Here is a 26,690-nt window from a genome sequence, read left to right on the forward strand (position 1 = left end):
TATTTATGGGGTGTCTTGGAGAAGTATGGTTTTGGACCCTCGTTTATCGGATTGATTAAAATGATGTATAGAGCCTCTAGTGCAAAAGTAAAAATTAATAAGGAATATTCAGAAAAAATAGAAATGAGCAGAGGAACAAGACAGGGGTGCCCACTTTCCTCCCTACTCTTTGCAATTGCAATGGAGCCGTTGGCAATTTCGCAGTTAGGTCAAATTCTGAGATAACAGGGTTTCAAAGGAAAGGGGGCGGGGAGGAGAGAATTGCATTATATGCGGATGATGTTCTCCTCCTTTTTCTAGGAGACACTGGTCAATCTCTCAAGAAGGCAATTAAATTAGTAGAAGACTTTGGTAGATTTACGGGTTTGACAATAAACTGGGGGAAGTCAGAGCTGCTCCAAGTTGACCCTCCAGGTGCTGTGACTGCGCTGGGGACACCGCAAATGGAGGTGGTAGACGCAATTAAATATCTTGCCATATATTTAACAACAGACCTTAACCAGTATATTAACAAAAACATAATTCCACTATTGGGTAAATTTAAACAGAGTTGTGATGCCTGGAGCCGGGTTCCTTTATCGGTGGCAGGCCAGTGCACCTTGATTAAGATGATATGGTTGCCACAATTGCTATACGTCCTGCACAATGCCCGGTTTGGATATGTAAAAAGTGGTTTAAGAAGTTTGAAACTCTTTTTGGGGAGCTGATTTGGAAAAGGGGGCACGCGAGGATCCGGCTCCAGGCACTACAGTTACCAACGGAAAGAGGGGGATTGGCGATACCCCACCCTAGGAATTATTACCTGGCGGCGCAGTTGCAGCACCTGGTGGGTTGTGATCACGAGCGGGGGGGGTAACTCAAGTGGCAGAATAATGCTGACAGGAGCTCTACACGGATCACTGGTGGATGTGCTGGAGGCAAATTCCTTTCAGTATAAGGACCCTGTAACAAATATGATGAGTAAAGTATGGAAAACAAATAAAAATGTTGATGGGATATACAGGACTGTCAGAGTATACACCCCTGTGGGATAATAAGAACTTACAGGAAGTATTATTGATCGGGAAGATTAATATATGGGAGAAAAAGGGCATAACTAGCTTGATTCAATTATACAATGGTAGAATTTTGAAAACATTCTCAGACCTAAAAAGGGAATATAATATACCGCAGCAGACATTCTATAGATATTTACAGCTCCGGCATGCCCTGGTAGCACAATTTGGCCTGCAGATACCTGAGTGGGATAAGACCTCCCTGCCTCAGAAGATATTTAAAATAGACAAGTCCAGGGGATTTATATCCACTATATACGATCTGATATGTAACGGCTCCGATATGGACCCTGACTCTTCTAATCAGAAGAGGAGATGGGAAGAGGATATAGGGGAAATCTCAGGGGAAAAGTGGAGGAGAATATTTGAGTTGGGACCAAGGATATCGGTCTCCCCGTCACAAAAAGTTTTGCATCTGATGCTGGTACATAGGGCTTATTTTACCCCTAAGAAGCTGTTCTCGTTTGGAAGGAGGGCGGACGCTAACTGCCCTAGATGTCAAGGATTTGGGGACCTCATACACATGATGTAGAGGTGCCCAAAGCTGTTTTCGATATTGGGAAGGAGTAGTTAAAACCATAAACAAGATTTTTGGGACGAAGTTGGATTTGGACCCCAAAATCTGTATACTAGGATATAGGAGGGCTCTGGGGGAATGGAAGAGTACCACACTAGCAGTTATATGTTGCTTATTTCAAGCACGAAAACTGATAGCACAGAAATGGCAGTCTGAGAGAGCACCTCTTCTGAGCGAATGGACCCAGGTTATTAGTGATCTAGTGTGGAAGGAGAAGACAGTATATATACGAAGGGGAAATCTTAAAGGGTTTGAGAAAATATGGAGACCCTGGTTGAATGAAATGGGGTACCCACTTGATTAAAAAGGGTAGAAGAGGAGAAGGTTAGGAGCATTGATAAAGGACAAGACAGACTAAAAACTGTAGTGTGAAACACCTAAAGTTAAAATAGGATGAGATAATAGCCGACTGGTAATAGAACATCAAATTAAAGAGGAACAAAGGCCTTGGGGGGGGGAGGGGAGGTGGGAGGAAGTGGGTGAAACATTTATGTATATAATAAAGTATGAGATAAAGTAAACTAGAAGATATTGAAGACAATAGGATAGTCATTTTTACTGTTATATGTTCTTATGCTGGTTTTGTATTATGGTGCTTTATATGAAAGAAGAAAATTTAAATAACGAGAAATAAAGTGAAAAAAAGATATGTCTCTTAAACGGTAAGAAATGTCACAAATGTAATAACTGTTTAGTGCTTTGTGTGTGTGGGGGGGTACTAATGGGGGATTTTTTTTTAATCCCAGAGTTCTGCTTTAAGGCTCACGGATGGTGGATCTGGTTTTACAACACTAAAGCCTTGTACACACGGTCGGAGAGTCTGTCGGAATGCGTCTTATCGGATCGTGTCGTCGGATAATCCGTCCGAATCTCCGTCCGACCCAAATTTACAACATGTTGGAAAGATTTACCGACCAACTGGGTCGGACAGACCTAATCCGATCATGTGTAGAGCATTTTCATCGGACCAAGTGCCACGCATGCTCACATTCAAATTCGGACACGGAAGCACTCGTTCAGGTAAAACTACTGCTCGTAAGCGATATAGCACATTCGTCACGCTGCAATGTTAAAAAATCATTCATCAAGCGCATTCTCTTGTTCTTTACAATGCTGCAAGAACCAACTTCTTTTGATGCTCATAGTCACACACACTTCTCCCGAATGGATTTCATTACTCTTTTTTAACCATTTCAGCAATACAATTTTAGTTTGCGTCACATCTACACAATGTTTGATTTTATTTTTTATTTTTGGGATGTTTTTTTTTGGGGGGGGGGGGATTCCCTAAAAATCTCCTTTAAAGACACTGCTCATTTCTCCTTATTTTATTTTATTTTTTTGGGGGGTGTAAACTTACAACAACATTATTGTATTTTTTATATTTTCTTTTTTAATCTACAGGAGGTTGTTTAGTGTTGGTACCCCTTGTTCTTTATTTCACTTTGTATTTTGGAAATGTACCTGCCTGTTCACAAATAAACTCTACTTTTGGAAGGAAAACACATTACACAAGTATTTCATCAAACAAAAATAAAATGTATTTTGTTTGCTCGAAAATAAAACTAGGAACGCAGCACTGGAGAAACTTCTTAACTTTGGTACAGCCTTTGGCCCCCAGGGCAGACATGACTAAATGAGATATAAAAAAATTGGTGGCCTGAGGAGTAGATATCTCAGGGAGAGAAGTCTGCTCCTGAAGTCCTAGACAGCAGGAAATTAAGATGCCATTTCTGTCCCCAGGATGTAGATCTTGAAGAGGCTGCATCTTCTGGCACACCAGACTCAACCCAGGCCATCAGTCTCTGGTCTTCCTTTGAGACTTCCCACCAGGCATCCTTCCAGGCTGTGGCTGGGCTCCTGTAGCTGGGGCAGGAGGAGAAGGAGGGCCTTGGTCAACCTCCTGGCTGCCACTTACCACAGCCTCCCCCGACTGAGGTCTTCCTGTGTATGAAAAGGGGACATAGTTTTAGTTTTTTGATCATCAATCACAATATTTTGTGCTCCTGGCTTTTGCTAATTGAATGTTACCAAATAGAACAGACTATCATTCTGACACCAGCATTTTTCTTTCCCGTCCCAATCATTTTTGGTCACTAGTGTCTATTGAGATGTAAACCACTTGGAGAAATCTCAACTTACTGATCAATAAGAACATCTAGTTAACATCATTAAATGTAACACAAGAAATATCTTCAACAATGCAATACCTGTCACAAGCTGGGCCCCACCACATGGTGTTGCCTGGAAGGCCCAGGTTGTACATCAGAAGCCTCAGCTGGGGGTGTAGGGTGCCTTGGAGGAAGCCTGGAGAGTGGTGGCCTGAGTGGTGGCCTGGATACCCCTTGGTCTACCAGAAAATGCAGCCTGTCAAAGTGCACCATCCTGGGGTAATAAACAGCATCTGGATCTCCTGCTCTCAAGGACTCCAGGTGCTTCTTTCTCTCCCTGAAATATGTAAGCTTCATGGCCACAATTTTGCGATTCAGATATGTCATGTCTGCCGTGGGGACCCTGATCTGCACCAAAGCAAGCAGTTTCTCCAGTGCTGCATTCCTCTTTGATCTGTCATTATAAAACTTGTTGTGGAACTGCCACAGGCAGGGCATTTCCATGTATAGCTCGAGGAATAGCCCCATAAAGTTGGCATTGTTGAATGGGTCCATTTTGTCTGCAAGACACAACACAAGACAAACCCTCAAATACTAATAATGCAATTAAAATCCTTCCTAATCTTGTCCCAACAGCGGCCTAGATACAAGCAGTCTAGTCTAGTGAAGCACAAAGTTAAAAATGTTACCTTCGTTTCCACATTTGCAGCGTCCGTGACTCACACTCTCCTCCCAGATCGTACGGACGATACACATGTGTGGCGCTTTATATACAGTGAGCATGCGTGAAACTCCGCCCGCCCCTGACGTTCTTTCCAGACTATTCCCCGCCCCTTCGCTTCCCGCGCAGTGGGGAGAGCACATGGCGGAGAGAACACAGGTGCGCAATAATAGTCCCACTAACGAGGAGGAGGGTGAGGAAAGCCCGGAGCCTGAAACGTCCCGATCCAGGAAGACAAGATTTAAGGCCTCAAATATGTCTTTTGGAGAGATGTTGGAGATGGTCGACATATTGAACACCGACTATGATGGGAAGTATGGACCTTACCCAAACCCAAATATCAGAAAGGCCAAGATCATGAATAAAGTTGTGAAGAGTCTTCTGAAGAATTTTGGGGTACGCCGATCCAAGGATCAACTGAGAAAACACTGGTCAGACCTGAAACTGAGGGAGCACCATCAGTACAGAAGGATCAAGTGTGTTCTTCAAAAAAGTAAGTAGTTGTCGTGTGTTCATATGATTATTCTTGCTTGCATACATGCTCCATGTGCTTTGATTTCATGTTGTGCATTTTAAAATGGCCACTTTCAAGGTCATGGTTTCGTTCGTTCGTATGAAACATCGCAGGGAAGTATTCCAGCTTACCAAAGTGGCCCCAATAATGTTCTCACCTTGTAACTCGGCCCAAAAACACAATTGTACAACACTTCCAAGCAATGTTTCATATACCTATTTCTGCCCTCTCTGTGCTAATTAATCTTTGTTTACATTCTCATAGGGGAGAGAAGACTCGGCAAGTATGAGGACACCAGGGACCATGAGGACACCAGGGACACCAGGGACCACACCCCTCTCAAAGAAGGGCAACTTCCAAAAGAAGAAACAGAGGAGCAGGAGCAGGAGCAGGAGGAGGAGGAGGAAGAAGGAGAGATTGTGGAGGTTGGCCAAATTGTCACCACAACAGGTGAGTGTCGGAGAACACAGCTTCCGGTAAGCTCATCAATGTATATCACCATATTTGGATTACATGGTGTGTTTTTATTTTATTTTTCTAGGTGATGTGGAGGAAGATTCCCGTTTTACCAGTGAAAGTGCCCAGATCTTGATCGGGGAGATAATGGGGTGCAATAGGGATTTGGAAATTCTACAACAAAACATCAATGATGTTAAAAATAAAATGAAGAGCATCATTGATGTTTTGGGGAGAGTGTGAAAACGAAAAAACTAGATAGGGTTTTATTTTTGCTTTTTAAAATAAAAATGTTGTATTTTGCATAATTCCAAATTTGGAAGATGTACAGAGTGTGTAAACATGCGCTATCTCCCATCATGGGGGATCAATGTACGCGTTTTGTGTCTGAGATGAAGGGGTTGCAGCCCCAAAGCATGTACATTGATCCCCCATGATGGGAGATAGCACATGTTGACACACTGTGTGCATCTGCCAAATTTGTATTTTTCAGGGGTGACACCCCATGTGATGAAGGCAATATCAGCCCAGTTTGTACATACTCATGTCTGATATTGTCTTCACTTTTCCAAGTTGAACTTTGTAAGTTCCTGTGTTCTGTATTTTACGGTTTGATACATGCCTGTTTACACAAAAAAACAAGTAAAAAATAAATCTGATTAAACTCGGTTTTGGATACCCAAAATATCTTGGTTTGTTGTAAAAAAACCTTTACTAAACGCACATATGAATGTGCTTGTATTAAAAAGTTGAATTCTCAACAATGTGTGGCTTCCTTTTTCATTGGGCTTAAAATGCATTTGTAGTCAAATTTGAGTTTGTGCTGAGAAGGAGTGCGATTTACTAAAGGCAACTCCACTTTGCACTCCAAGTGCAATTTCAGGTGTACTTTTGCAGTGCACTTGTAGTGCATAGTGGATGTGCCTTTAGTAAAAAAACACCCACAGTGAGGTGTAAATTTGGATCACAATCATGCCATTTTCCTGCCATGGTGCTGAAAATGAGCATGATTTAGATCAGTAATGCACTACATACATTAGTGCATTAGAAGGTGTGTGTGTAGCAGACCCACAACATAATAAGATTATCTGAAGAAGAGACTGTCCCCTCATCTCACTCTGAACTTGGGTTTGCACTGTTGCTGAAAAAGGCACAACTTGACGAAAAATGGCAAAGTGGGAGGCCACAGTCTGCCATTCCTGTGGCGTTGAAGGACACTGTAGTGACACAAGAAAAAAAAAAGGAATTTGACAAATCAACATTGCATGCAGATTAGACACCCACATTTTTGGTCAAAATTAGTATACATTTTTTTTAAATGAGTATTTAAAGCCTAAAGTATAAGGTCCCCCTATGAGAGTCCTAACCCCCCCCCATCTGATGGGCCCTTGCTAAAAAATGAGGGGGGGATGTTTAGGAGAGGTAACCCTCTCCACTTGATTGAGAGCTGAATGCCTAAATAATGTTTGATACTTTGTGAAGCCCCTCCTTAGTTACACTATTGGCAGCCCACCGGACAGGTAAGAAGTGTCATAATAACAAAATGGAAGGACATTTTGACATTCTGCTATTACATAGCAAGAAAATTAATGTGTTTAAAACAAAAAACTAGCATTTGAAAGTATTGAGGCCCTTACACTACATGCTTAGGTGAATTCATCCAGAAATGTGCTCATCAAAAAGGTAGATATAGTGTGTATTGGGTTTGGTAAAGTCATCAGATAGAGGATTGCTATCAGATGAGCTAGCAGTTGGGGGGAGGGGGGTTACTAATGAGTTTGGCACAACCCCAAAAATTAAAAAAATGTCACTCTGCATAAATTGAAGCACACACATCACATTTGTAGACATTATAGGGGGTGTTTAGGGAAAAGCAATACTATGAAGCTGACAAAAGACATTGGTAAGTGACTAGACAATAGTTTTATGGGTCAAGAAGAGCATGGTGGGGAAGTTAGTGAGGCAAATATGCATGAGGACAAAGGGGCAGAGCATATGAATTAGAGCATATTGCAATGATGGTAATTAGGGAATGAGGAAAGAAATGCAAGACATTAGCAATCATGAAATACATAGAATGTGATGTTTAACCACCTAAGGACTGCCTTATTGCCATTGTACGTCATCGCAATGGCATGTACAGGCACAAGCACGTACATGTACGTGCGTGCCTTCCAGCGGGTGGGGGGTCCAATCGGACCCCCTCCCGCTGGATACGGCGGTCCATTTCGCTTCAGGAGCGATCCGGGATGAGGGGATGGCCGTTGGTTTCTGGCCATCCCCTCTCGATCACTCCTGGCGAATGAGAAGCTTCCTCCCACTGTGTATTGTATAAACAGGCAGGGAGGAAGTGATGTCATTCTCCTCGGGCGGTCTTTTTGACCGGACTACGAGGAGAAGACAGAAAGTAAGTGTGCACCAAACACTACACTGACATGTAGGCACACACAGGCACACAAACCCCCCCCCCCCCCCGTCACAGTGTCACTGATTGCAGTGATCATTTATTTACTGATCACTGCATTCAGTGTCAGTTGTAAAAGTAAAAAGTGTCAGGGCAGTTAGTGTTAGGTCCAGGGTAGCCCCCTACCACCCCCAATAAAGGTTTAACCCCCTGATTGCCCCTAGAGTTAACCCTTTCACCCCCTTTTGCCAGTGTCACTAAGCGATCATTTTTCTGATCACTGCATTAGTGTCGCTAGTGTCGCTAGGTAGCTAGTTATTTTTTTAGGTTCACTGCCAGGTTTTTATAGCGCTAGGTACCCCGATATACTACCCAATAATGGTTTTAACCCCCTGATTGCCCCTAGTTAACCCTTTCACCCCCTTTTGCCAGTGTCACTAAGCGATCATTTTTCTGATGGCTACATTAGTGTCGCTAGGTAGCTAGTTATTTTTTTAGGTTCCCCCGCCAGGTTTTTATAGCGCTAGGTACCCCAATATACTACCCAATAATGGTTTTAACCCCCTGATTGCCCCTAGTTAACCCTTTCACCCCCTTTTGCCAGTATCACTAAGGCCTCATGCACACGAGACGCAGTTAAACGCGCGTTCAGATGCAGTTGGACAGTTTTTTCAACTGCCCCTGAACTCATTAAGGCCTCATGCACACGGACGTTTTTACAGCCGCTTTTTTGAGCTTTTTTTGCAGCTTAAAAACGGCTGTCCATGTTAGTCTATGGCTTCATGCCCACCTAGACGTTTTTGAGCTGCAAATGGCATAGGCGTTTTTAAGCTGTAAAAAAACCCAGAACCAGTGCGTTCCGTGGCGTGGAGCTAGAGCTGTAAAAACGCGAATCGCGGGAAAACGCGCAAAACGCGCACAAACGCGCAAAAACGCGCATAAACGCGCAACATATTTTCTTTGTTTTCTGAGTCCTATAGCCAAGAGATGTGTTTCTTAAAAAAAGCTACTTAACGCTAACGCTAAAAAACGCGCAAAAACGCCAATGCAAAACGCGGTAAAAATCACGTTTTTAACAACAATTTTTCCAGGCATCGGAGCTAGCTTTGCAGCCAGTTTTTTAAAACGTCCGTGTGCATGAGCACTCAATGTTATCCTATGTGTCCATGCACACAGTCTCGTTTTTTTCCGTTTTTATGCAGTTGCGTTTAGTCTCGTTTTTCCAGAAGCAAAAAAATGCGTTCAGAAACAAAAATTTCCACGTTTCAGACGCAAAACGCGGCAAAACGCGGTAAAACGCGGCAAAACGCCGCTACCGCGTTTAGCCGCGTTTGCGTTTATATGCGTTTTTAAAGGTGACCTTTTTTTTTACATTAAAAATCTCAAAAATGATTGCAAATGATGAAAAACCATTAGAAAAATATTTTAAACAATTGCAATTGCAAGTGGACAATCCACAACTTGTGGCAAGTGACATGGCAGGTGACAAGTGACGTGGCAAGTGGACAATCCACAACTTGTGGCAAGTGACATGGCAGGTGGCAAGTGATGTGGCAAGTGGACAATCCACAACTTGTGGCAAGTGACGTGGCAGGTGAAGTGGCAAGTGACGTGGAAAGTGGACAATCCACAACTTGTGGCAGGTGACGTGGCAAGTGACCTGGCAGGTGACGTGGCAAGTGACCTGGCAGGTGACGCGGCAAGTGACCTGGCAGGTGACGCGGCAAGTGGAAAATCAACAACTTGTGGCAGGTGACTGGCATGTGACGTGGCAAGTGGACAATCCATAACTTGTGGCAGGTGACGTGGCAAGTGACGTGGCAAGTGGACAATCCACTTGTGGCAGGGGACGTGGCAAGTGACGTGGCAAGTGGACAATCCACTTGTGGCAGGGGATGTGGCAAGTGACGTGGCGAGTGGACAATCCACAACTTGTGTCAGGTGACGTGGCAAGTGGACAATCCACAACTTGTGGCAGGTGATGTGGCAAGTGATGTGGCAAGTGGACAATCCACTTGTGGCAGGTGACGTGGCAGGGGACGTGGCAAGGGACGTGGCAAGTGGACAATCCACAACTTGTGGCAGGTGATGTGGCAAGTGATGTGGCAAGTGGACAATCCACTTGTGGCAGGTGACGTGGCAGGGGACGTGGCAAGTGGACAATCCACAACTTGTGGCAGGTGACGTGGCAGGTGATGTGGCAAGTGATGTGGCAGGTGATGTGACAAGTGGACAATCCACATCTTGTGGCAAGTAACGTGTCAGGTGACGTGGCAAGTGACGTGGCAAGTGGAAAATCCAAAACTTGTGGCAGGTGACGTGGCAAGTGACGTGGCAGGTGACGTGGCAAGTGGACAATCCACATCTCGTGGCAAGTGACGTGGCAGGTGATGTGGCAAGTGACGTGGCAAGTGGACAATTCACAACTTGTGGCAGGTGACGTGGCAGGTGATGTGGCAAGTGATGTGGCAGGTGATGTGACAAGTGGACAATCCACATCTTGTGGCAAGTTACGTGGCATCTGACGTGGCAAGTGACGTGGCAAGTGACGTGGCAAGTGGACAATCCAAAACTTGTGGCAGGTGACGTGGCAAGTGACGTGACAGGTGACGTGGCAAGTGACGTGGCAAGTGGACAATCCACAGCTTGTGGCAAGTGACATGGCAGGTGGCAAGTGATGTGGAAAGTGGACAATCCACAACTTGTGACAGGTGACGTGGCAAGTGATGTGGCAGGTGATGTGGCAAGTCACGTGGCAAGTGGAAATCCACAACTTGTTGCAGGTGATGTGGCTGGTGACGTGGCAAGTGGAGAATCCACAACTTGTGGCAGGTGGCATGGCAGGTGATGTGGCAAGTGACGTGGCAAGTGGACAATCCACAACTTGTGGCAGGTGATGTGGCAAGTGACGTGGTAGGTGATGTGGACAATCCCCAACTTGTGGCAGGTGACGTGGCAGGTGATGTGGCAAGTGATGTGGCAGGTGATGTGACAAGTGGACAATCCACATCTTGTGGCAAGTAACGTGTCAGGTGACGTGGCAAGTGACGTGGCAAGTGGAAAATCCAAAACTTGTGGCAGGTGACGTGGCAAGTGACGTGGCAGGTGACGTGGCAAGTGGACAATCCACATCTCGTGGCAAGTGACGTGGCAGGTGATGTGGCAAGTGACGTGGCAAGTGGACAATTCACAACTTGTGGCAGGTGACGTGGCAGGTGATGTGGCAAGTGATGTGGCAGGTGATGTGACAAGTGGACAATCCACATCTTGTGGCAAGTTACGTGGCATCTGACGTGGCAAGTGACGTGGCAAGTGGACAATCCAAAACTTGTGGCAGGTGACGTGGCAAGTGACGTGACAGGTGACGTGGCAAGTGACGTGGCAAGTGGACAATCCACAGCTTGTGGCAAGTGACATGGCAGGTGGCAAGTGATGTGGAAAGTGGACAATCCACAACTTGTGACAGGTGACGTGGCAAGTGATGTGGCAGGTGATGTGGCAAGTCACGTGGCAAGTGGAAATCCACAACTTGTTGCAGGTGATGTGGCTGGTGACGTGGCAAGTGGACAATCCACAACTTGTGGCAGGTGGCATGGCAGGTGATGTGGCAAGTGACGTGGCAAGTGGACAATCCACAACTTGTGGCAGGTGATGTGGCAAGTGACGTGGTAGGTGATGTGGACAATCCCCAACTTGTGGCAGGTGACGTGGCAAGTGACGTGGCAAGTGGACAATCCACAACTTGTGGCAGGTGATGTGGCAGGTGACGTGGCAAGTGGACAATCCACAACTTGTGGTAGGTGACGTGGCAAGTGAAGTGGCAGGTGATGTGGCAAGTGACGTGGCAAGTAGACAATCCACAACTTGTGGCAGGTGATGTGGCAAGTGACGTGGCAGGTGATGTGGCAAGTCACGTGGCAAGTGGACAATCCACAACTTGTGGCAGGTGATGTGGCTGGTGACGTGGCAAGTGGACAATCCACAACTTGTGGCAGGTGGCATGGCAGGTGACATGGAAAGTGGACAATCCACATCTTGTGGCAAGTGACGTGGCAGGTGATGTGGCAAGTGACGTGGCAAGTGGACAATCCACAACTTGTAGCAGGTGATGTGGCAAGTGACGTGGCAGGTGATGTGGACAATCCCCAACTTGTGGCAGGTGACGTGGCAAGTGACGTGGCAAGTGGACAATCCACAACTTGTGGCAGGTGACGTGGCAGGTGACGTGGCAAGTGGACAATCCACAACTTGTGGCAGGTGACGTGGCAAGTGAGGTGGCAGGTGATGTGGCAAGTGACGTGGCAAGTAGACAATCCACAACTTGTGGCAGGTGATGTGGCAAGTCACGTGGCAAGTGGACAATCCACAACTTGTGGCAGGTGATGTGGCTGGTGACGTGGCAAGTGGACAATCCACAGCTTGTGGCAGGTGGCATGGCAGATGACGTGGAAAGTGGACAATCCACATCTCGTGGCAAGTGACGTGGCAGGTGATGTGGCAAGTGACGTGGCAAGTGGACAATCCACAACTTGTGGCAGGTGATGTGGCAAGTGGACAATCCCCAACTTGTGGCAAGTGACGTGGCAAGTGACGTGGCAAGTGGACAATCCAAAACTTGTGGCAGGTGACGTGGAAAGTGACGTGGCAGGTGATGTGGCAAGTGACGTGGCAAGTAGACAATCCACAACTTGTGGCAAGTGACGTGGCAGGGGATGTGGCAAGTCACGTGGCAAGTGGACAATCCACAACTTGTGGCAGGTGATGTGGCTGGTGACGTGGCAAGTGGACAATCCACAACTTGTGGCAGGTGGCATGGCAGGTGACATGGAAAGTGGACAATCCACATCTTGTGGCAAGTGACGTGGCAGGTGATGTGGCAAGTGACGTGGCAAGTGGACAATCCACAACTTGTGGCAGGTGATGTGGCAAGTGACGTGGCAGGTGATGTGGACAATCCCCAACTTGTGGCAGGTGACGTGGCAAGTGACGTGGCAAGTGGACAATCCACAACTTGTGGCAGGTGACGTGGCAAGTGGACAATCCACAACTTGTGGCAGGTGACGTGGCAAGTGGACAATCCACAACTTGTGGCAGGTGACGTGGCAAGTGACGTGGCAGGTGATGTGGCAAGTGACGTGGCAAGTAGACAATCCACAACTTGTGGCAGGTGATGTGGCAAGTGACGTGGCAGGTGATGTGGCAAGTCACGTGGCAAGTGGACAATCCACAACTTGTGGCAGGTGATGTGGCTGGTGACGTGGCAAGTGGACAATCCACAGCTTGTGGCAGGTGGCATGGCAGATGATGTGGAAAGTGGACAATCCACATCTCGTGGCAAGTGACGTGGCAGGTGATGTGGCAAGTGACGTGGCAAGTGGACAATCCACAACTTGTGGCAGGTGATGTGGCAAGTGGACAATCCCCAACTTGTGGCAAGTGACGTGGCAAGTGACGTGGCAAGTAGACAATCCAAAACTTGTGGCAGGTGACGTGGCAAGTGACGTGGCAGGTGATGTGGCAAGTCACGTGGCAAGTGGACAATCCACAACTTGTGGCAGGTGACGTGGCAAGTGACGTGGCAGGTGATGTGGCAAGTGACGTGGCAAGTAGACAATCCACAACTTGTGGCAGGTGATGTGGCAAGTGACGTGGCAGGTGATGTGGCAAGTCACGTGGCAAGTGGACAATCCACAACTTGTGGCAGGCGATGTGGCTGGTGACATGGCAAGTGGACAATCCACAGCTTGTGGCAGGTGGCATGGCAGATGACGTGGAAAGTGGACAATCCACATCTCGTGGCAAGTGACGTGGCAGGTGATGTGGCAAGTGACGTGGCAAGTGGACAATCCACAACTTGTGGCAGGTGATGTGGCAAGTGGACAATCCCCAACTTGTGGCAAGTGACGTGGCAAGTGATGTGGCAAGTGGACAATCCAAAACTTGTGGCAGGTGACGTGGCAAGTGACGTGGCAGGTGATGTGGCAAGTCACGTGGCAAGTGGACAATCCACAACTTGTGGCAGGTGACGTGGCAGTTGGACAATCCACAACTTGTGGCAGATGACATGGCAAGTGACGTGGCAGGTGATGTGGCAAGTGGACAATCCACAACTTGTGGCAGGTGCCGTGGCAAGTGACACGCTAAATACAAGTACACTGCAGCTCTCACAGCTGCTGCTACTCACTCTGGTCTCACAAAATTGCTGAAATAGTTAATTTTTGAGCTGGGGAGGGTCTATGATGTTAGCTTAACTAAACGCTTCTAGACGCAAACGCGGTAAAACGCGGTAAAACGCCGCTAAATCGCGGTAAAAATCGCGGCAAAACGCGCGTTTCTAAACGCCGGTTTCAACATGTGTCCAGCAGCGTTTGCATCTGCGTCTCGTGTGCATGAAGCCTAAGCGATCGTTTTTCTGATCGCTGCATTAGTGTCACTGATGTCGCTAGGTAGCTAGTTATTTTTTTAGGTTCACCGCCAGGTTTTTATAGCGCTAGGTACCCCAATATACTACCCAATAATGGTTTTAACCCCCTGATTGCCCCTAGTTAACCCTTTCACCCCCTTTTGCCAGTGTCACTAAGCGATAATTTTTCTGATCGCTGTATTAGTGTCACTAGTGTCGCTAGGTAGCTAGCTATTTTTTTAGGTTCACCGCCAGGTTTTTATAGCGCTAGGTACCCCCATATACTACCCAATAATGGTTTTAACCCCCTGATTGCCCCTAGTTAACCCTTTCACCAGCGATCACAGTATAAGTGTCACTGGTGACGTTGGTTAGCCAGTTAGTTATTTAGGTTCCCGTCAGGTTTTTATATAGCACCAGGGACCCCCATATACTACCTAATAAAAATTTGAACCCCCTGATTGCCCCTAGTTAACCCTTTCACCGGTGATCACCGTATAAGTGTTATGGGTGACTCTGGTTAGTTTGCTTTTTATAGCATCAGGGCACCCACCATTTATTACCCAATAAAGGTTTAACCCCCCTGATCACCCGGCGGGTTATATCAATTAGGTTTTAGGGTCAGGGTCTGCGTCACCCCAGGCAGCGCTAGGTTAGTGCCAGTACCGCTAACACCCACACGCAAAGCATAAACCTCCCGTAGTGGTATAGAATCTGAACAGATCAATATCTGATCTGATCAGATCTATACTAGCATCCCCAGCAGTTTAGGGTTCCAAAAAAACGCATTGTTAGCGGGATCAGCCCAGATGCCTGCTGGCACCTGCGTTTTGCCCCTCTGCCCAGCCCACCCAAGTACAGTATCGATCGATCACTGTCACTTACAAAACACTAAACACATAACTGCAGTGATCGCAGAGTCAGGCCTGATCCCTAATCGCTAACAGTTTTTTTGGTAGCATTTTATATTTAAATCCGGAAGGCAGTGCTTGGTTTTCTGGGTCCCGTACGTGGCTAGGCTCCCAAAAAGTCCCCCACATGTGGTATCCCCGTACTCGGGAGTGGCAGGAGATTTTATTTTGGGGTGTAATTTGACTTATGCCCATAGCATGTGTGAGCAATATATGATTTAATGACAACATTGTGCAAAAAAAAAAAAAATTAAATTCCTGCAACTTGTGGCAAAATATAAAATATTTCATGGACTCAACATGCCTCTCAGTAAATAGCTTGGGGTGTCTACTTTCCAAAATGGGGTCATTTGGGGGGTTTTGTGCTATTTTGGCATTTTATGGCCTTCGAAACTGTGATAGGTAGTGAGGAGTGAAATCAAAAATTTGCACCCTTAGAAACCCTGAAGGCAGTGGTTTTCGGGGTGCCGTACGCAGCTAGACTCCCAAAAAGTCCCACATATGTGGTATCCTCGTACTCAGGAGAAGCAGCAGAATATATTTTGGGGTGCAATTCCACATATAACTATGGCAAGTGTGAGTAATATATCATTTAGTGACAACTTTTTGTAAACTTTTTTTTTTTTTTGTGTCATTATTCAATCACTTGAGATAAAAAAAAATATTCAATGGGCTCAACATGCCTCTCCACAACTTCCTTGGGGTGTCTACTTTCAAAAATGGGGTCATTTGGGGGGGGGGGGTTTGTACTGCCCTGCCATTTTAGCACCTCAAGAAATGAGATAGGCAGTCGTAAATTAAAAGCTGTGTAAATTCCAGAAAATGTACTCTAGATTGTAGACGCTATAACTTTTGCGCAAACCAATAAATATACGCTTATTGACATTTTTTTTACTAAAGACATGTGGCTGAATAAATTTTGCCCTAAATGTATGACTAAAATTGAGTTTATTCGATTTTTCTTATAACAAAATGTAGAAAATATCATTTTTTCTCAAAATTTTCGGTCTTTTTCCATTTATATCGCAAAAAATAAAAATCGCAGAGGCAATCAAATACCATCAAAAGAAAGCTCTATTTGTGGGAAGAAAAGGACGCAAATTTCGTTTGGGTACAACATTGCATGACCGCGCAATTACCAGTTAAAGCAGTGCAGTGCGAAATTGTAAAAAGACCTCTGGTCCTCAGGCTGTTAATTGGTCCGGGGCTGAAGTGGTTAAGGATAAAACTTAGCAGAATATAGTCCTTCTGCAGGAGCTGAATGATGGCAGAACAGGTCTCTGGAATAATGATCCCCAGAGCCCGGGGGGAGATGCCTGTAGAGAACTTGAGGTCCTGAAGGCTTCTCCCTGTCGCCAAGTAGCGCAACGTGGTGATGAGCCTCTGCTCCGGAGTGATGGCTTGCTGCATGCAGGTATCCTGCCTGGTGATATAAGGGGACAGCAAAGCCAGCAGACAGTGAAAAACTGGGTCCGTCATCCTGAGAATAATCCAGAAATGATCAGGATTATTCTTGCGGATCTCACAGAGCAAAGGCATGTGGGAGAACTGGTGACGCTGGCGCAACCAATTCTTGGTCGTCCAAACATGTTTCGTCTACGTACTCATCGTACAGTTTGTGCTGTGCAGGGGTTCTTACTTTGACTTTGACACAAGCCCTTTGGCTTGTGTCAAAGTCAAAGTAAGAACCCCTGCACAGCACAAACTGTACGATGAGTACGTAGACGAAACATGTTTGGAAAACGGTTGGCTGGTCAGAACGGACACCAGAAAGCAACGCTAAACAGCAAGGCCTGAAAGGACGACCTGAATAGCAGAAGCAAGCAGACAATAAAAAATGCCTTTCAAAGCGTACTATACCAAGATAGAGTCCACAATGAGAAGCAAATACTTAATGACTGCACGCACTGATTATCAGATACGCAAAGACAAGCAGAAACTGAAGAGCAGTAGCAATCTGAATCACTAATCTGAAAAGCGTGAATCGTCTTTCACCAAACTTCTACTAAAACACGAGATCAGCAGAAGGAGCCCAAAGGATGCTGGACGTGGAGCTGAACTTCCTTTTTCTAGTACACGGCTTACGTCACCGCGTTCTTGGCAACCGCGAAATCAGACAACTTGGCCCGACCGTGTGTATACAACAGTTTCGGACACAATCCGTTGGACTAAATCCGACAGGCAAAATCCGACGGATTTGGTTGCCAAAATCTCCGACCGTGTGTACGTGGGCTAAGCGCAGTATTGATATTTTGGCTTAAGGCTTTATATTCACACACTTCTGGTGAGTGCATAATTGAGCTGTATTTAGACAATCAGAGCACATATTGGACATTTTTTCCTATATATATCTATTTTGGGACTATATCACGTTTTTTTAATTTATTTGGACTATTTAACTATTTTTTGTTTCTTAATTAATATATGATATAGCGCTGCACATACAGAGTTTTACATGCTCTATGGGAGTTGTATGTTCGCCTTTATGTGCTAGCAGCTGTTTTTTCTCATTTGTTTATAGCGCTCACTTTACACACCATTGTTAGGATGACGGGTAGCCAAGCTTAGCAGGGACTAGCTGTGATGTGATTATATTATTCAGCAGGTGAGGCCGGCCGACATCTATAGTACTCAGTCCTGTGCAGGGACAAGGTCAGAACAGAGCGCCTGTTTCTGGAACTGCAATAAACAAAACAGCTTTGCATGTTATGGCTGTGGAACAACAAGTAACATATCGGCTTACTTGCTGGTCTGTAGGACTATAAGGAACAGCTTAGTAGCAGTTTTATTGCTTTAATCTCTGACAGTTGTAATCTGTTTTTGCATTCCTATTCACTTGTATGGGGAGAAAATCAGTTGTGAACAAATGTTTGTTGACACCGGTCCTAATTATCACCAGAGTGACCTATATTTTCCCGAGACCGGCACATTATGGAGGAGATTCTTACAATATTGGTGTCCCTCCATAGAACGAATCCTATGAATAAAGTACAAGTCGCAGCCCAGCCTCACCCTGTGTAGGAGGAAGTGACCCTCCCAACTGCATTCTTCTCCGGTGTCAGTGAACTTCAGTTTCATTTCTCTCTTCTACTGTCAGCGATGGCGTCTGCTAACCTGAGAGCTGAGTTGGAATGTTCCCTCTGTCTGAACATTTATACAGATCCTGTGAACCTGAGATGTGGACACAACTTCTGCCGGGTCTGTATTGATCGTGTGCTGGATACACACGGGGGGTCTGGAGGATATTCCTGTCCTGACTGCAGAGAGACATTTCCGGCTCGGCCTGCACTGCAGAGGAACATAACACTACGTAACATAGTGGGGAATTTCCTGTCTGCTCAGCCACTTCAGGAGGAGTCCGGGGTCTTCTGTACTTACTGTGTGGACTCTCCTGTATCTGCTGTTAGATCCTGTCTGCACTGTGAGGTTTCTCTGTGTGATAAACACCTGAGAGTCCACAAAAAGTCCCCAGAACACGTCTTATGTGACCCCACCTTGTCCATGGAGAGCAGGAAATGCTCCGTCCATAAGAAGATCCTGGAGTATTACTGCACTGAGGATGATACCTGTATCTGTAAATTTTGTGTGACTGGAAAGCATAAAGGACATGAGATGGAGTTACTGGATGAGGCTTCTGAGAAGAAGAAGGAGACACTGATGAATGTTCTGCAGAAACTTCTGACAAAGAGAGAGAAGACGGAGGAAAGAGTCCAGAGACTGCAGGAACACAGGAGGAAAGTAGAAGAAGAAGCAGCTGGTGACACCGAGAGAGTCACTGTCCTGTTTAGAGATCTCAGGAGACGTCTGGAAGACCTGGAGAAGAGAGTCCTGAGGGAAATCTCCAGGAGGGCAGAGCGGATCTCCTTCTCCATCCGGGATCTGGAAATAAAGAAGGAGGAGCTGTCCAGGAAGTTGCGTCACATTGAGGAGCTGTGTAACGTGACGGATCCACTAACTGTCTTACAAGAATCAGACACAGGTGACTTGTGTGATACTGAGGATGGAGATAATGAGGACAGAGAGAGACATGAGAAGCTCCTCCATGATGGAGGGGGTCTGGGTGTGGCTGGGATATCACACACATTACACACATTATCTGATATAATAGAGGTAAATGTATCCTCCTATATGCAGGGAGCTGCAGACATATTACTGGATGTAAATACAGCTCATAATATTCTCCATATATCAGATGACAGGAAAACTGTATCCAGGTCACATAGAAAACAGAATCGTCCAGAAACACCAGAGAGATTTCAGGATTCTTCTCAGGTGTTGAGCAGTCGGAGTTTCTCCTCAGGGAGACATTACTGGGAAGTGGATGTCGGGGGATCAGATGGATGGATAGTCGGGATGTGTTACCCCAGTATAGATAGGAGAGGAGGGCAGTCAGTGATTGGAAATAATAAGAAGTCCTGGGGTTTGTACAGGAATGGTGATCAGTATGGGGTGAGACATGACATTAAAGAGCTCCTCTTACCCCCCAATATCTCCAGTAACAGAGTCAGGATATATCTGGATTATGAGGTCGGACGGATCTCCTTTTATGATCTGTGTGACCCGATCCGACATCTCCACACCTTCATCACCACCTTCACTGAGCCCCTCCATGCTGGGATATGTGTATGGAGAGGTTGTATAAAGATATGTGGGGGGAGGGGAAGGAGTCCTGAGCACTCGGTGGGTGTAATACAATGAGGTTGGCACTGGAGTGGAGGGATTTTGGCACATCACATTATTTGGATAAACAATTGTTTTAGCTTCACTAATGAACTTCCATTCATATGACTTCATACTTAAAGGGATTTGCACTTATTTCTTGCTCTGAGATCTGATGTGATTGTTTTCCATTTTTATTCTTACTATGATGATTGTCATTTTTTATACTTACTTAGTTTCATAGTATTAGAGGGATAGAGCCCCTATTATATGTTATTAGTCCCGCAGGGTTTTCTATGATAAATATATTTCTATGAGACGTCTCCATCCCTCCCTCTCAGGTCACTGTGATTGGCTGGAATATCTCTAATTATAGCGAGGGGTGGGGATTCACCAGTAACAAGACTTTGTGGTGCAATTTGCGTCCATACAAAATAAATGAGTGGAAATCGCACTGCAAAAATGCGGTGTGATTCCTGTGTGAATCGCATGCAGTTTGCCGCACTGCCCCTGTGTGACCCCAGGCTGAAATCACTATGACAAGCTCGGCTTCACACAGGAATGGTGGGGAAACCGCATGCGATTTGGACAGAAATTGTACCGCATTCCAGTTCAAATTGCATGTGATTCTGTGCAGTGCGATTTGCACCCATTTATTTTCCATAGATGCAAAACTCACCACACATTATCGGTTCTTATTATCAGTGAGTACTTGACTGAAAGTATCGGTACTTGCCGATAAAAAAATGGCACCTAGCGAGGGGGATGTGATATATCTACCTATCTATCGTGGAGGGAGAATAGAGCCTCCGTCAGGTTTTTATTGCTGTCTCTACTCCATTTAGAGCCCCCCTCGCTATTTGTCATGGTGAATTTTATCACCCAAAGTGAAAGAAAATCCCAAATTCCGAGTTGTTAGCAGAACTGGAATAGAGGGAAAATCCTCCAATGGGGACACTAGTTCTGGTGACAACCAGGGATTTCCTCACTTTGGAGGGATTTCCTGTCACTTCCTGTTTTGGTTATTGGAGAGGAAGTGAAGGGAAATCTCCCCAATAAAAAACAGATGGTAATAAAATACTAACAGAGGTTATAACCCTCCCTTACTCTCTCCAAAATGAACAAAAAAGTGTTGCCTTTAGTTCTACTTTAATTTTCCAAACAGGAAGTTCCCATATTATATCAGCAATTTCCCTCCCCCTGATGTTCTGCCCCTCCTCCTCATGGTGGCGCTATGTGCAGCCATGATCAGACACAGAGGGTGGAGATGATCCATCAGTACAGAGAATGCAGTGCAGTCATTGTGATGGGATAGGATGTGGTCACCTCTACATCTAGGAGAGGTCACATGACCCCATGTGGGGGGAGGGGACTGGGAAGCACAGAAGTGAGGTCTGGTAGATGGTGGGGGGTGATGAGCTCCGTCTGTACTGGGAGGAATCAGAGATCGGGAGAGGGTGAAGGGTGACAATAGAGCAGGTTGGGGGAGGGGCAGAGGAAGAGGAGTGGTATATCCCGGGGTGTGTGTATACAGAGCAGCATAGAGCTCTCACCTTCCCCAGGATGTACAGGACATAAAAAGGAGACACATACTGCTAATATATCATCACACACTAATAGAGGTCGACCGATATGGGTTTTTCTCTGGACGATGCCGATATTTAGAAATCATGGTGGCCGATGGCCAATATATGATGCCGATTTTTTATTTTTTATCCCCCTTCATCTCATAAAATCTAACAGACACCTTTCCCACTGGGGCGTTTTTCAGGCGCTTTTGGGCTAAAAATAGCACCTGTAAAGTGCCTGCAAAACGGCTCCCTTGCAGTCAGTGTGGAAGTCCCGAGTGCTTTCACACGGAGGCGATGCGCTGGCAGGGCAGGACGTTAAAAAAAAGTCCTGCAAGCAGCACGTTTGGAGTGGTGTATACCGCTCCTCCACCACTCCTGCCCATTGATATGAATGGGCACCACTGCCGAAGCGCATGCAATGCGATTTGGCAGCGGTGCTTCACGGGCGCATTTAACCTCTTCCTCGGCCGCTAGCTGGGTTATATGCACCCCACTAGCAGCCAAATAGCACCGCTAAAATGATAGTAAAGCGCTGCTAAAACTAGCAGCGTTTTACCATCAACGCCTGCCCGTTCCAGTGAAAGCATCCTTCATAAGTGATTCAGAAAATTGCTTACATTTAAACATTTATTAAAAAAAAAAAACCTCCAATCAGTTTACTTGTATGTATGATTTAGATAAAAAAAAAAAAAAATATATATATATATATATATATATATATATATATATATATATATATATAAAATAAAAACAGGTAGTCAAAACTTTTGGACGAAAAAAAAATGGGCTAACTTTACTGTTTTTTTTTTTTTTTTATCATTAGTTCATTTTTTTTCCCCCAAAAATTGCATTTGAAAGACCGCTGCGCAAATGCCGTGTGACATAAAATATTGCAACAACCGCTATTTTATTCCCTAGGATCTCTGCTAAAAAAAAATATATATATAATTTTTGGGGGGGTCTAAGTGATTTTCTGGCAGAAAATACAGGATTTTTACAAGTGTCAGAAAAGATTTAGTCTTTAAATGGTTAAACTGAGAACTTCTACACACAGAGTTGAGTTCATTCATTCAGAAGTGTAAACATTGTATGTCTTTACTTTTTTCTTGGCAGACTGCCCAGAGAGGAGGAAAGTCGCTTCTATGAAGACTCAGGCAACTTGCATTGACTTCTATTACAGAGGTCATTTGCAAGTCGCACTGTAGTTCTAAATCTGCCTTTTTATCAGCACAATCGGCCGATGCCGATTAATTTAAAAAAACGGCAATTATCAGCCGATATATCGGTCGACCTCTACACACTAACCTGTCTGCATCCTACACAATTGTATTCTAGGAATCTGTATGGAGGAAGTATGGTGGCCGCCATTGATAACTACTTCTAAAGAATACTAGTTCCCTGGCTGTCATTCTGATCCAATGGCTTCCATACTCTCTAGGTAACTGACCCAGAATAAGTTTTCTGACTGGTCATTTTGAATAAACTTGGATTTCTTCCTCTTGTTCTAGTTCAGTGTCTCAAAGTACTGAGGCAATACCAGAGACAGCCAGGCAAACTGCATTGTCTTCTTCATAGTCCCCTCAGTACAGGTTTCCTTTAAAGTCTCAGCATGGGAGTCTCTTGTATTTTATATTTTTTTACTCTTTTCATTTTCCTGAAATACAAAATGCTTACAAAGAACAATAATCAACTTCAACAATCAACTTTATAAAAAAAAAGTTTTGGGGAATATTTCCTCATTTATAAATCTTTTGTGTCACTTTTTTCTATAACTTGTATATATACTGGTACAAATATTTCCATTGATGACAGAGCGCTACCATGACACGGTATCACTGAAAAATCCAGGCTTCCCTATCAGACAAACCGGCAGCAGCTGCTGACTTTTGGGTTGTCTCTCTCTCATTGATCCTCCACACAAAGCTGTATGAAGTAGAGGGCGGGGAGGTGGGCGTGTCCTTCCTCTGACTCATCCAGCTGGGTGTGGCCTGAATAGCAGGAGATCCAATTACAGACTTCACAGCACATACGTCAGTAACTGGAGGAGAGCTGGAGAAACTGACCCAATAGCACCACCTGCTGTCTGCACTTGGCAAATGTGAAATATTTGTTTACAATATTATATATTTTCCTGGGATAAAAAAAACCTGACCATAATAATTTTATATATATATATATATATATATATATATATATATATATATATATGAAAAGTTTCAGCAATAAAATACATTCACCAACCCTAAGGAAGTAACAACCACACCTTGAGTCTCTACAATGAAGTTCTATTGGGAGCAAACACATCAGAGGGAGGAGTTTGTGAAGATGGTGTTGTATCAATAAAGTTATTTGTCAGACCGGAATTCTGGGTGTGGCTACTGCTTTTTTTTTTGGCGCTGGTACATATTTTGCTTGGAAGAGCCAAACATCCCACCATATCCCCAGTCCTGATTTCATGGTTGAAATGAAAAGTACAATGGTTTATGGTTTTATAATATAGCAATAAAAATGTAAACATGTTATAATCTGATCCATGTGTTTGTTTTCATTTGTATAAAAAACTTTATTTTATAAATGTAAAGGGAGCGTCCATGACACTCAGTTTATATGGCATGCTGGGATTTTTTTTTTGGGGCCTCCAGACTGGACTCGGCCCAGTTTACCTTCCAAGTGCTGTCATGTCCATCCTCCGGTTAAGGTTGCCACTTCATCCCTTTAAAACCCAAACACATATGAATTACACAGGTTCTGTGTCCAATTTAAGTGGTAATTAAACTCACTCGGTGCCTTATTTGCGCTAAATTAGCCTCAGAACTCATGTAATTCATATGTATGTAGCGGATGACATTTGGGATAAAATGTCACACGCATGGAAATTTAGTTTTTGCTGCAGAACAAGAAAGGTTCTGAGGGTTAATTGTGTAGGTAGGCCCTAACACCAGTCTGGCCAGGCTGTGTTTGGAAGTTCTGCCTGGTCATGTGAATGGTGAGGTGCACATGACAGGCCAGAACCAGGTCTGGTTGAATGTTTAGGTATCGGCCTTCTCAGAGCCAATCAGTGGGAGTGCCGGGCCCACTGAGGAGTCTGGGAAGGGGTAATTAAGGGGGTGTGGGTCACGTGTTCGGGGTTCCTGAGTTGTTCGAGAGACCTCTGTGGTCTAGTCTGATTCCAGGACTGGGGTAGCCCCATGAGGGGTCCCGGTCATGGGGTGTTCGACACCCCGCAACATGGGCCCTGATAGACCTGCCTGGTCTGTGGTAGGGATCCGTCTGTTCCCAAGTTTCGCAACCTGCTGGTCCGAGGCGCAGTAACTGAGGGAGGATTCTAAGTGTCCGGGTGTGCTCTCGGCTTGGAGGGACACCACAGCTCATGGAAGTAACTGGGGGAGGACTCTTCGGAGGAGGGCCAGCAAGTGGCATCCTGAGAAGTGCCTGGTTACTGAGTTGAGAAGGATATTGATGAATTCATACTTTTCCAGTGCCATTGAGGAAACGGGAAACGTTCCAGGTACGGTGGAAAGAGGTTCCTGTTCACCCTTAATTGATCATTCAAGTTCTAAGTCAACGTGCTGACTGCCATGATGTCTGGGTAGAGATCTGTTCAGCCTTGAAGTACCCAGCTGCCAGTGGCTACTCTCTGGTGGAAATAGAGACTTTGCTATACCTGCAGTTCAAGGTGCCTGAGTTCTTCACCCGTGCGCTCTGTTCCCCAAGAGACTGTGTTATTTGAAAGTTCTACTGCAAAATAAACCTTTTTAAAAGGACTTCATCTGTGTCAGTGTACAAGTTGTTGGGTATCAACCCTGGGAACCCCTAGAAGTAGAAGAGCCGGCCAAGAGAAGGTAATCGGTAAGCCCATTAAGTCAAGGCCACCCTGCAACGGGTTATGGCCTCTACATGTGTTTGGGTTTAAAGTAGGGATCTTTAAACTTCGGCCCTCCAGCTGTTGCGGAACTACAAATCCCAGGAGCATTGTAAAACTCTGACATTCACAGACATGACTCGGCATGATGGGAATTGTAGTTCCTGAACAACTGGAGGGCCATAGTTTGAGGACCCCTGGTTTAAAGGGATGAGGTGGCAACCCTACCTCCGGTGTCCTTTCTAAGAGAGAGCATGGCATGATGAGATTGTTACAAGTATCTAGAGATTGATGGTAAAAATGACTTTGGGCCGGAGAAGTGGAAACCTTCAGACCAATGAATAGATTGCCACCTCTGTCAACACTTCCAGCCCCCAACACAGACTGTTCTACAACCTGCTGCCTCCATTGTGCTGGTATAAAAAGAGAGGGAAAATAAACAGAACTGGGAGATGACAAACTCAGAACAGGGGGAGCACAGAAGGTTCCGTCACTCGGAGCCGAGTGCTCCCACAAACAGCAGAAGGATCCATGGGAATGATGAGGAGAGAAATCTCCACAGACCTGTGATGGGGATCTCCATAGGGAAGAGGACTGGAGAGGGAGGGAATGGAACCTAGGAATGGAGGGAAGGAGATGAGAGTTATAGAGGAAGGAGACGAGTTTAGTTTAAAATTCACTTATATTAAAAAGGTGACAAAACCTGAGCACAAGGATAAGAAGTGATCCAGAGCCTGCCTCTATCTCCCTCATTGTTCTCAGCTCCTCTCACACCACTTCCTGGTCACACTGTGATGACATCATCAAGCTCCTCCCAGATTTCATCATCACAGTGTGACCAGGTAGTGGTGTGAGAGGAGCTGAGAACAATGAGGGGGATAGAGGCCGACTCTGGACCACTTCTTATCCTTCTGCTCAGGTTTTGTCACCTTTTTAATATGAGTGAAATTTTATCCTAAACTCTTCTCCTTCCTCTATAACTCTCGTCTCCTGAACTACTCTGCCGAAGAACTCTGCTCCTTCCTCTATAACTCTCCTGAAATATTGCTGGAGGACTCTGCTCCTTCCTCTATAACGCTCCTCTCCTGAAATACTCTGCACTGCTGGAGGACTCTGCTCCTTCCTCTATAACTTTCCTGAAATACTGCTGGAGGACTCTGTTCCTTCCTCTATAACTATCCTCTCCTGAAATACTCTGCTGGAAGACTCTGCTCCTTCCTCTATCACTTTCCTCTCCTGAAATACTCTGCACTGCTGGATGACTCTGCTCCTTCCTCTATAAAGCCCCATACACACTATCAGATTTTCTGCTGAGTTTTTCCTTCAGATTTACCAAAAACATATAATATGAGGTCAAACCTTAGGAGTTTCAATGTGTATGCAATCAGGCAGGCCCTTCTACTACATTGTTTTGGTAAATCTGAAGGAAAAACTCAGCAGAAAATC

At 45.3% G+C, this 26,690-nt stretch overlaps 2 protein-coding genes across 2 annotated transcripts in view; both read left to right on the forward strand.

The window, feature by feature from the left end:
- LOC143962439 (E3 ubiquitin/ISG15 ligase TRIM25-like) overlaps positions 1–26,690 on the forward strand; it is an 83,561-nt gene that overhangs the window by 27,452 nt on the left and 29,419 nt on the right. The window lies entirely within an intron of this gene.
- LOC143961609 (E3 ubiquitin-protein ligase Midline-1-like) lies at positions 18,198–23,912 on the forward strand. Its single transcript, XM_077470924.1, has one exon. It carries the CDS (start codon positions 18,252–18,254, stop codon positions 19,848–19,850), a length of 1,599 nt encoding a protein of 532 aa, XP_077327050.1. The 5' UTR covers positions 18,198–18,251; the 3' UTR covers positions 19,851–23,912.

This window comes from Lithobates pipiens, unplaced genomic scaffold (genome assembly GCF_037356315.1).
Source record: "Lithobates pipiens isolate NorthernLeopardFrog02 unplaced genomic scaffold, aLitPip1_a1.2 Scaffold_8, whole genome shotgun sequence".
NCBI lineage: Eukaryota > Metazoa > Chordata > Amphibia > Anura > Ranidae > Lithobates > Lithobates pipiens.

What these genes read in the sequence shown, in the direction of transcription:
- LOC143961609 (XM_077470924.1), top strand. Translation starts at nt 18,252, where the DNA reads ATGGCGTCTGCTAACCTGAGAGCTGAGTTGGAATGTTCCCTCTGTCTG.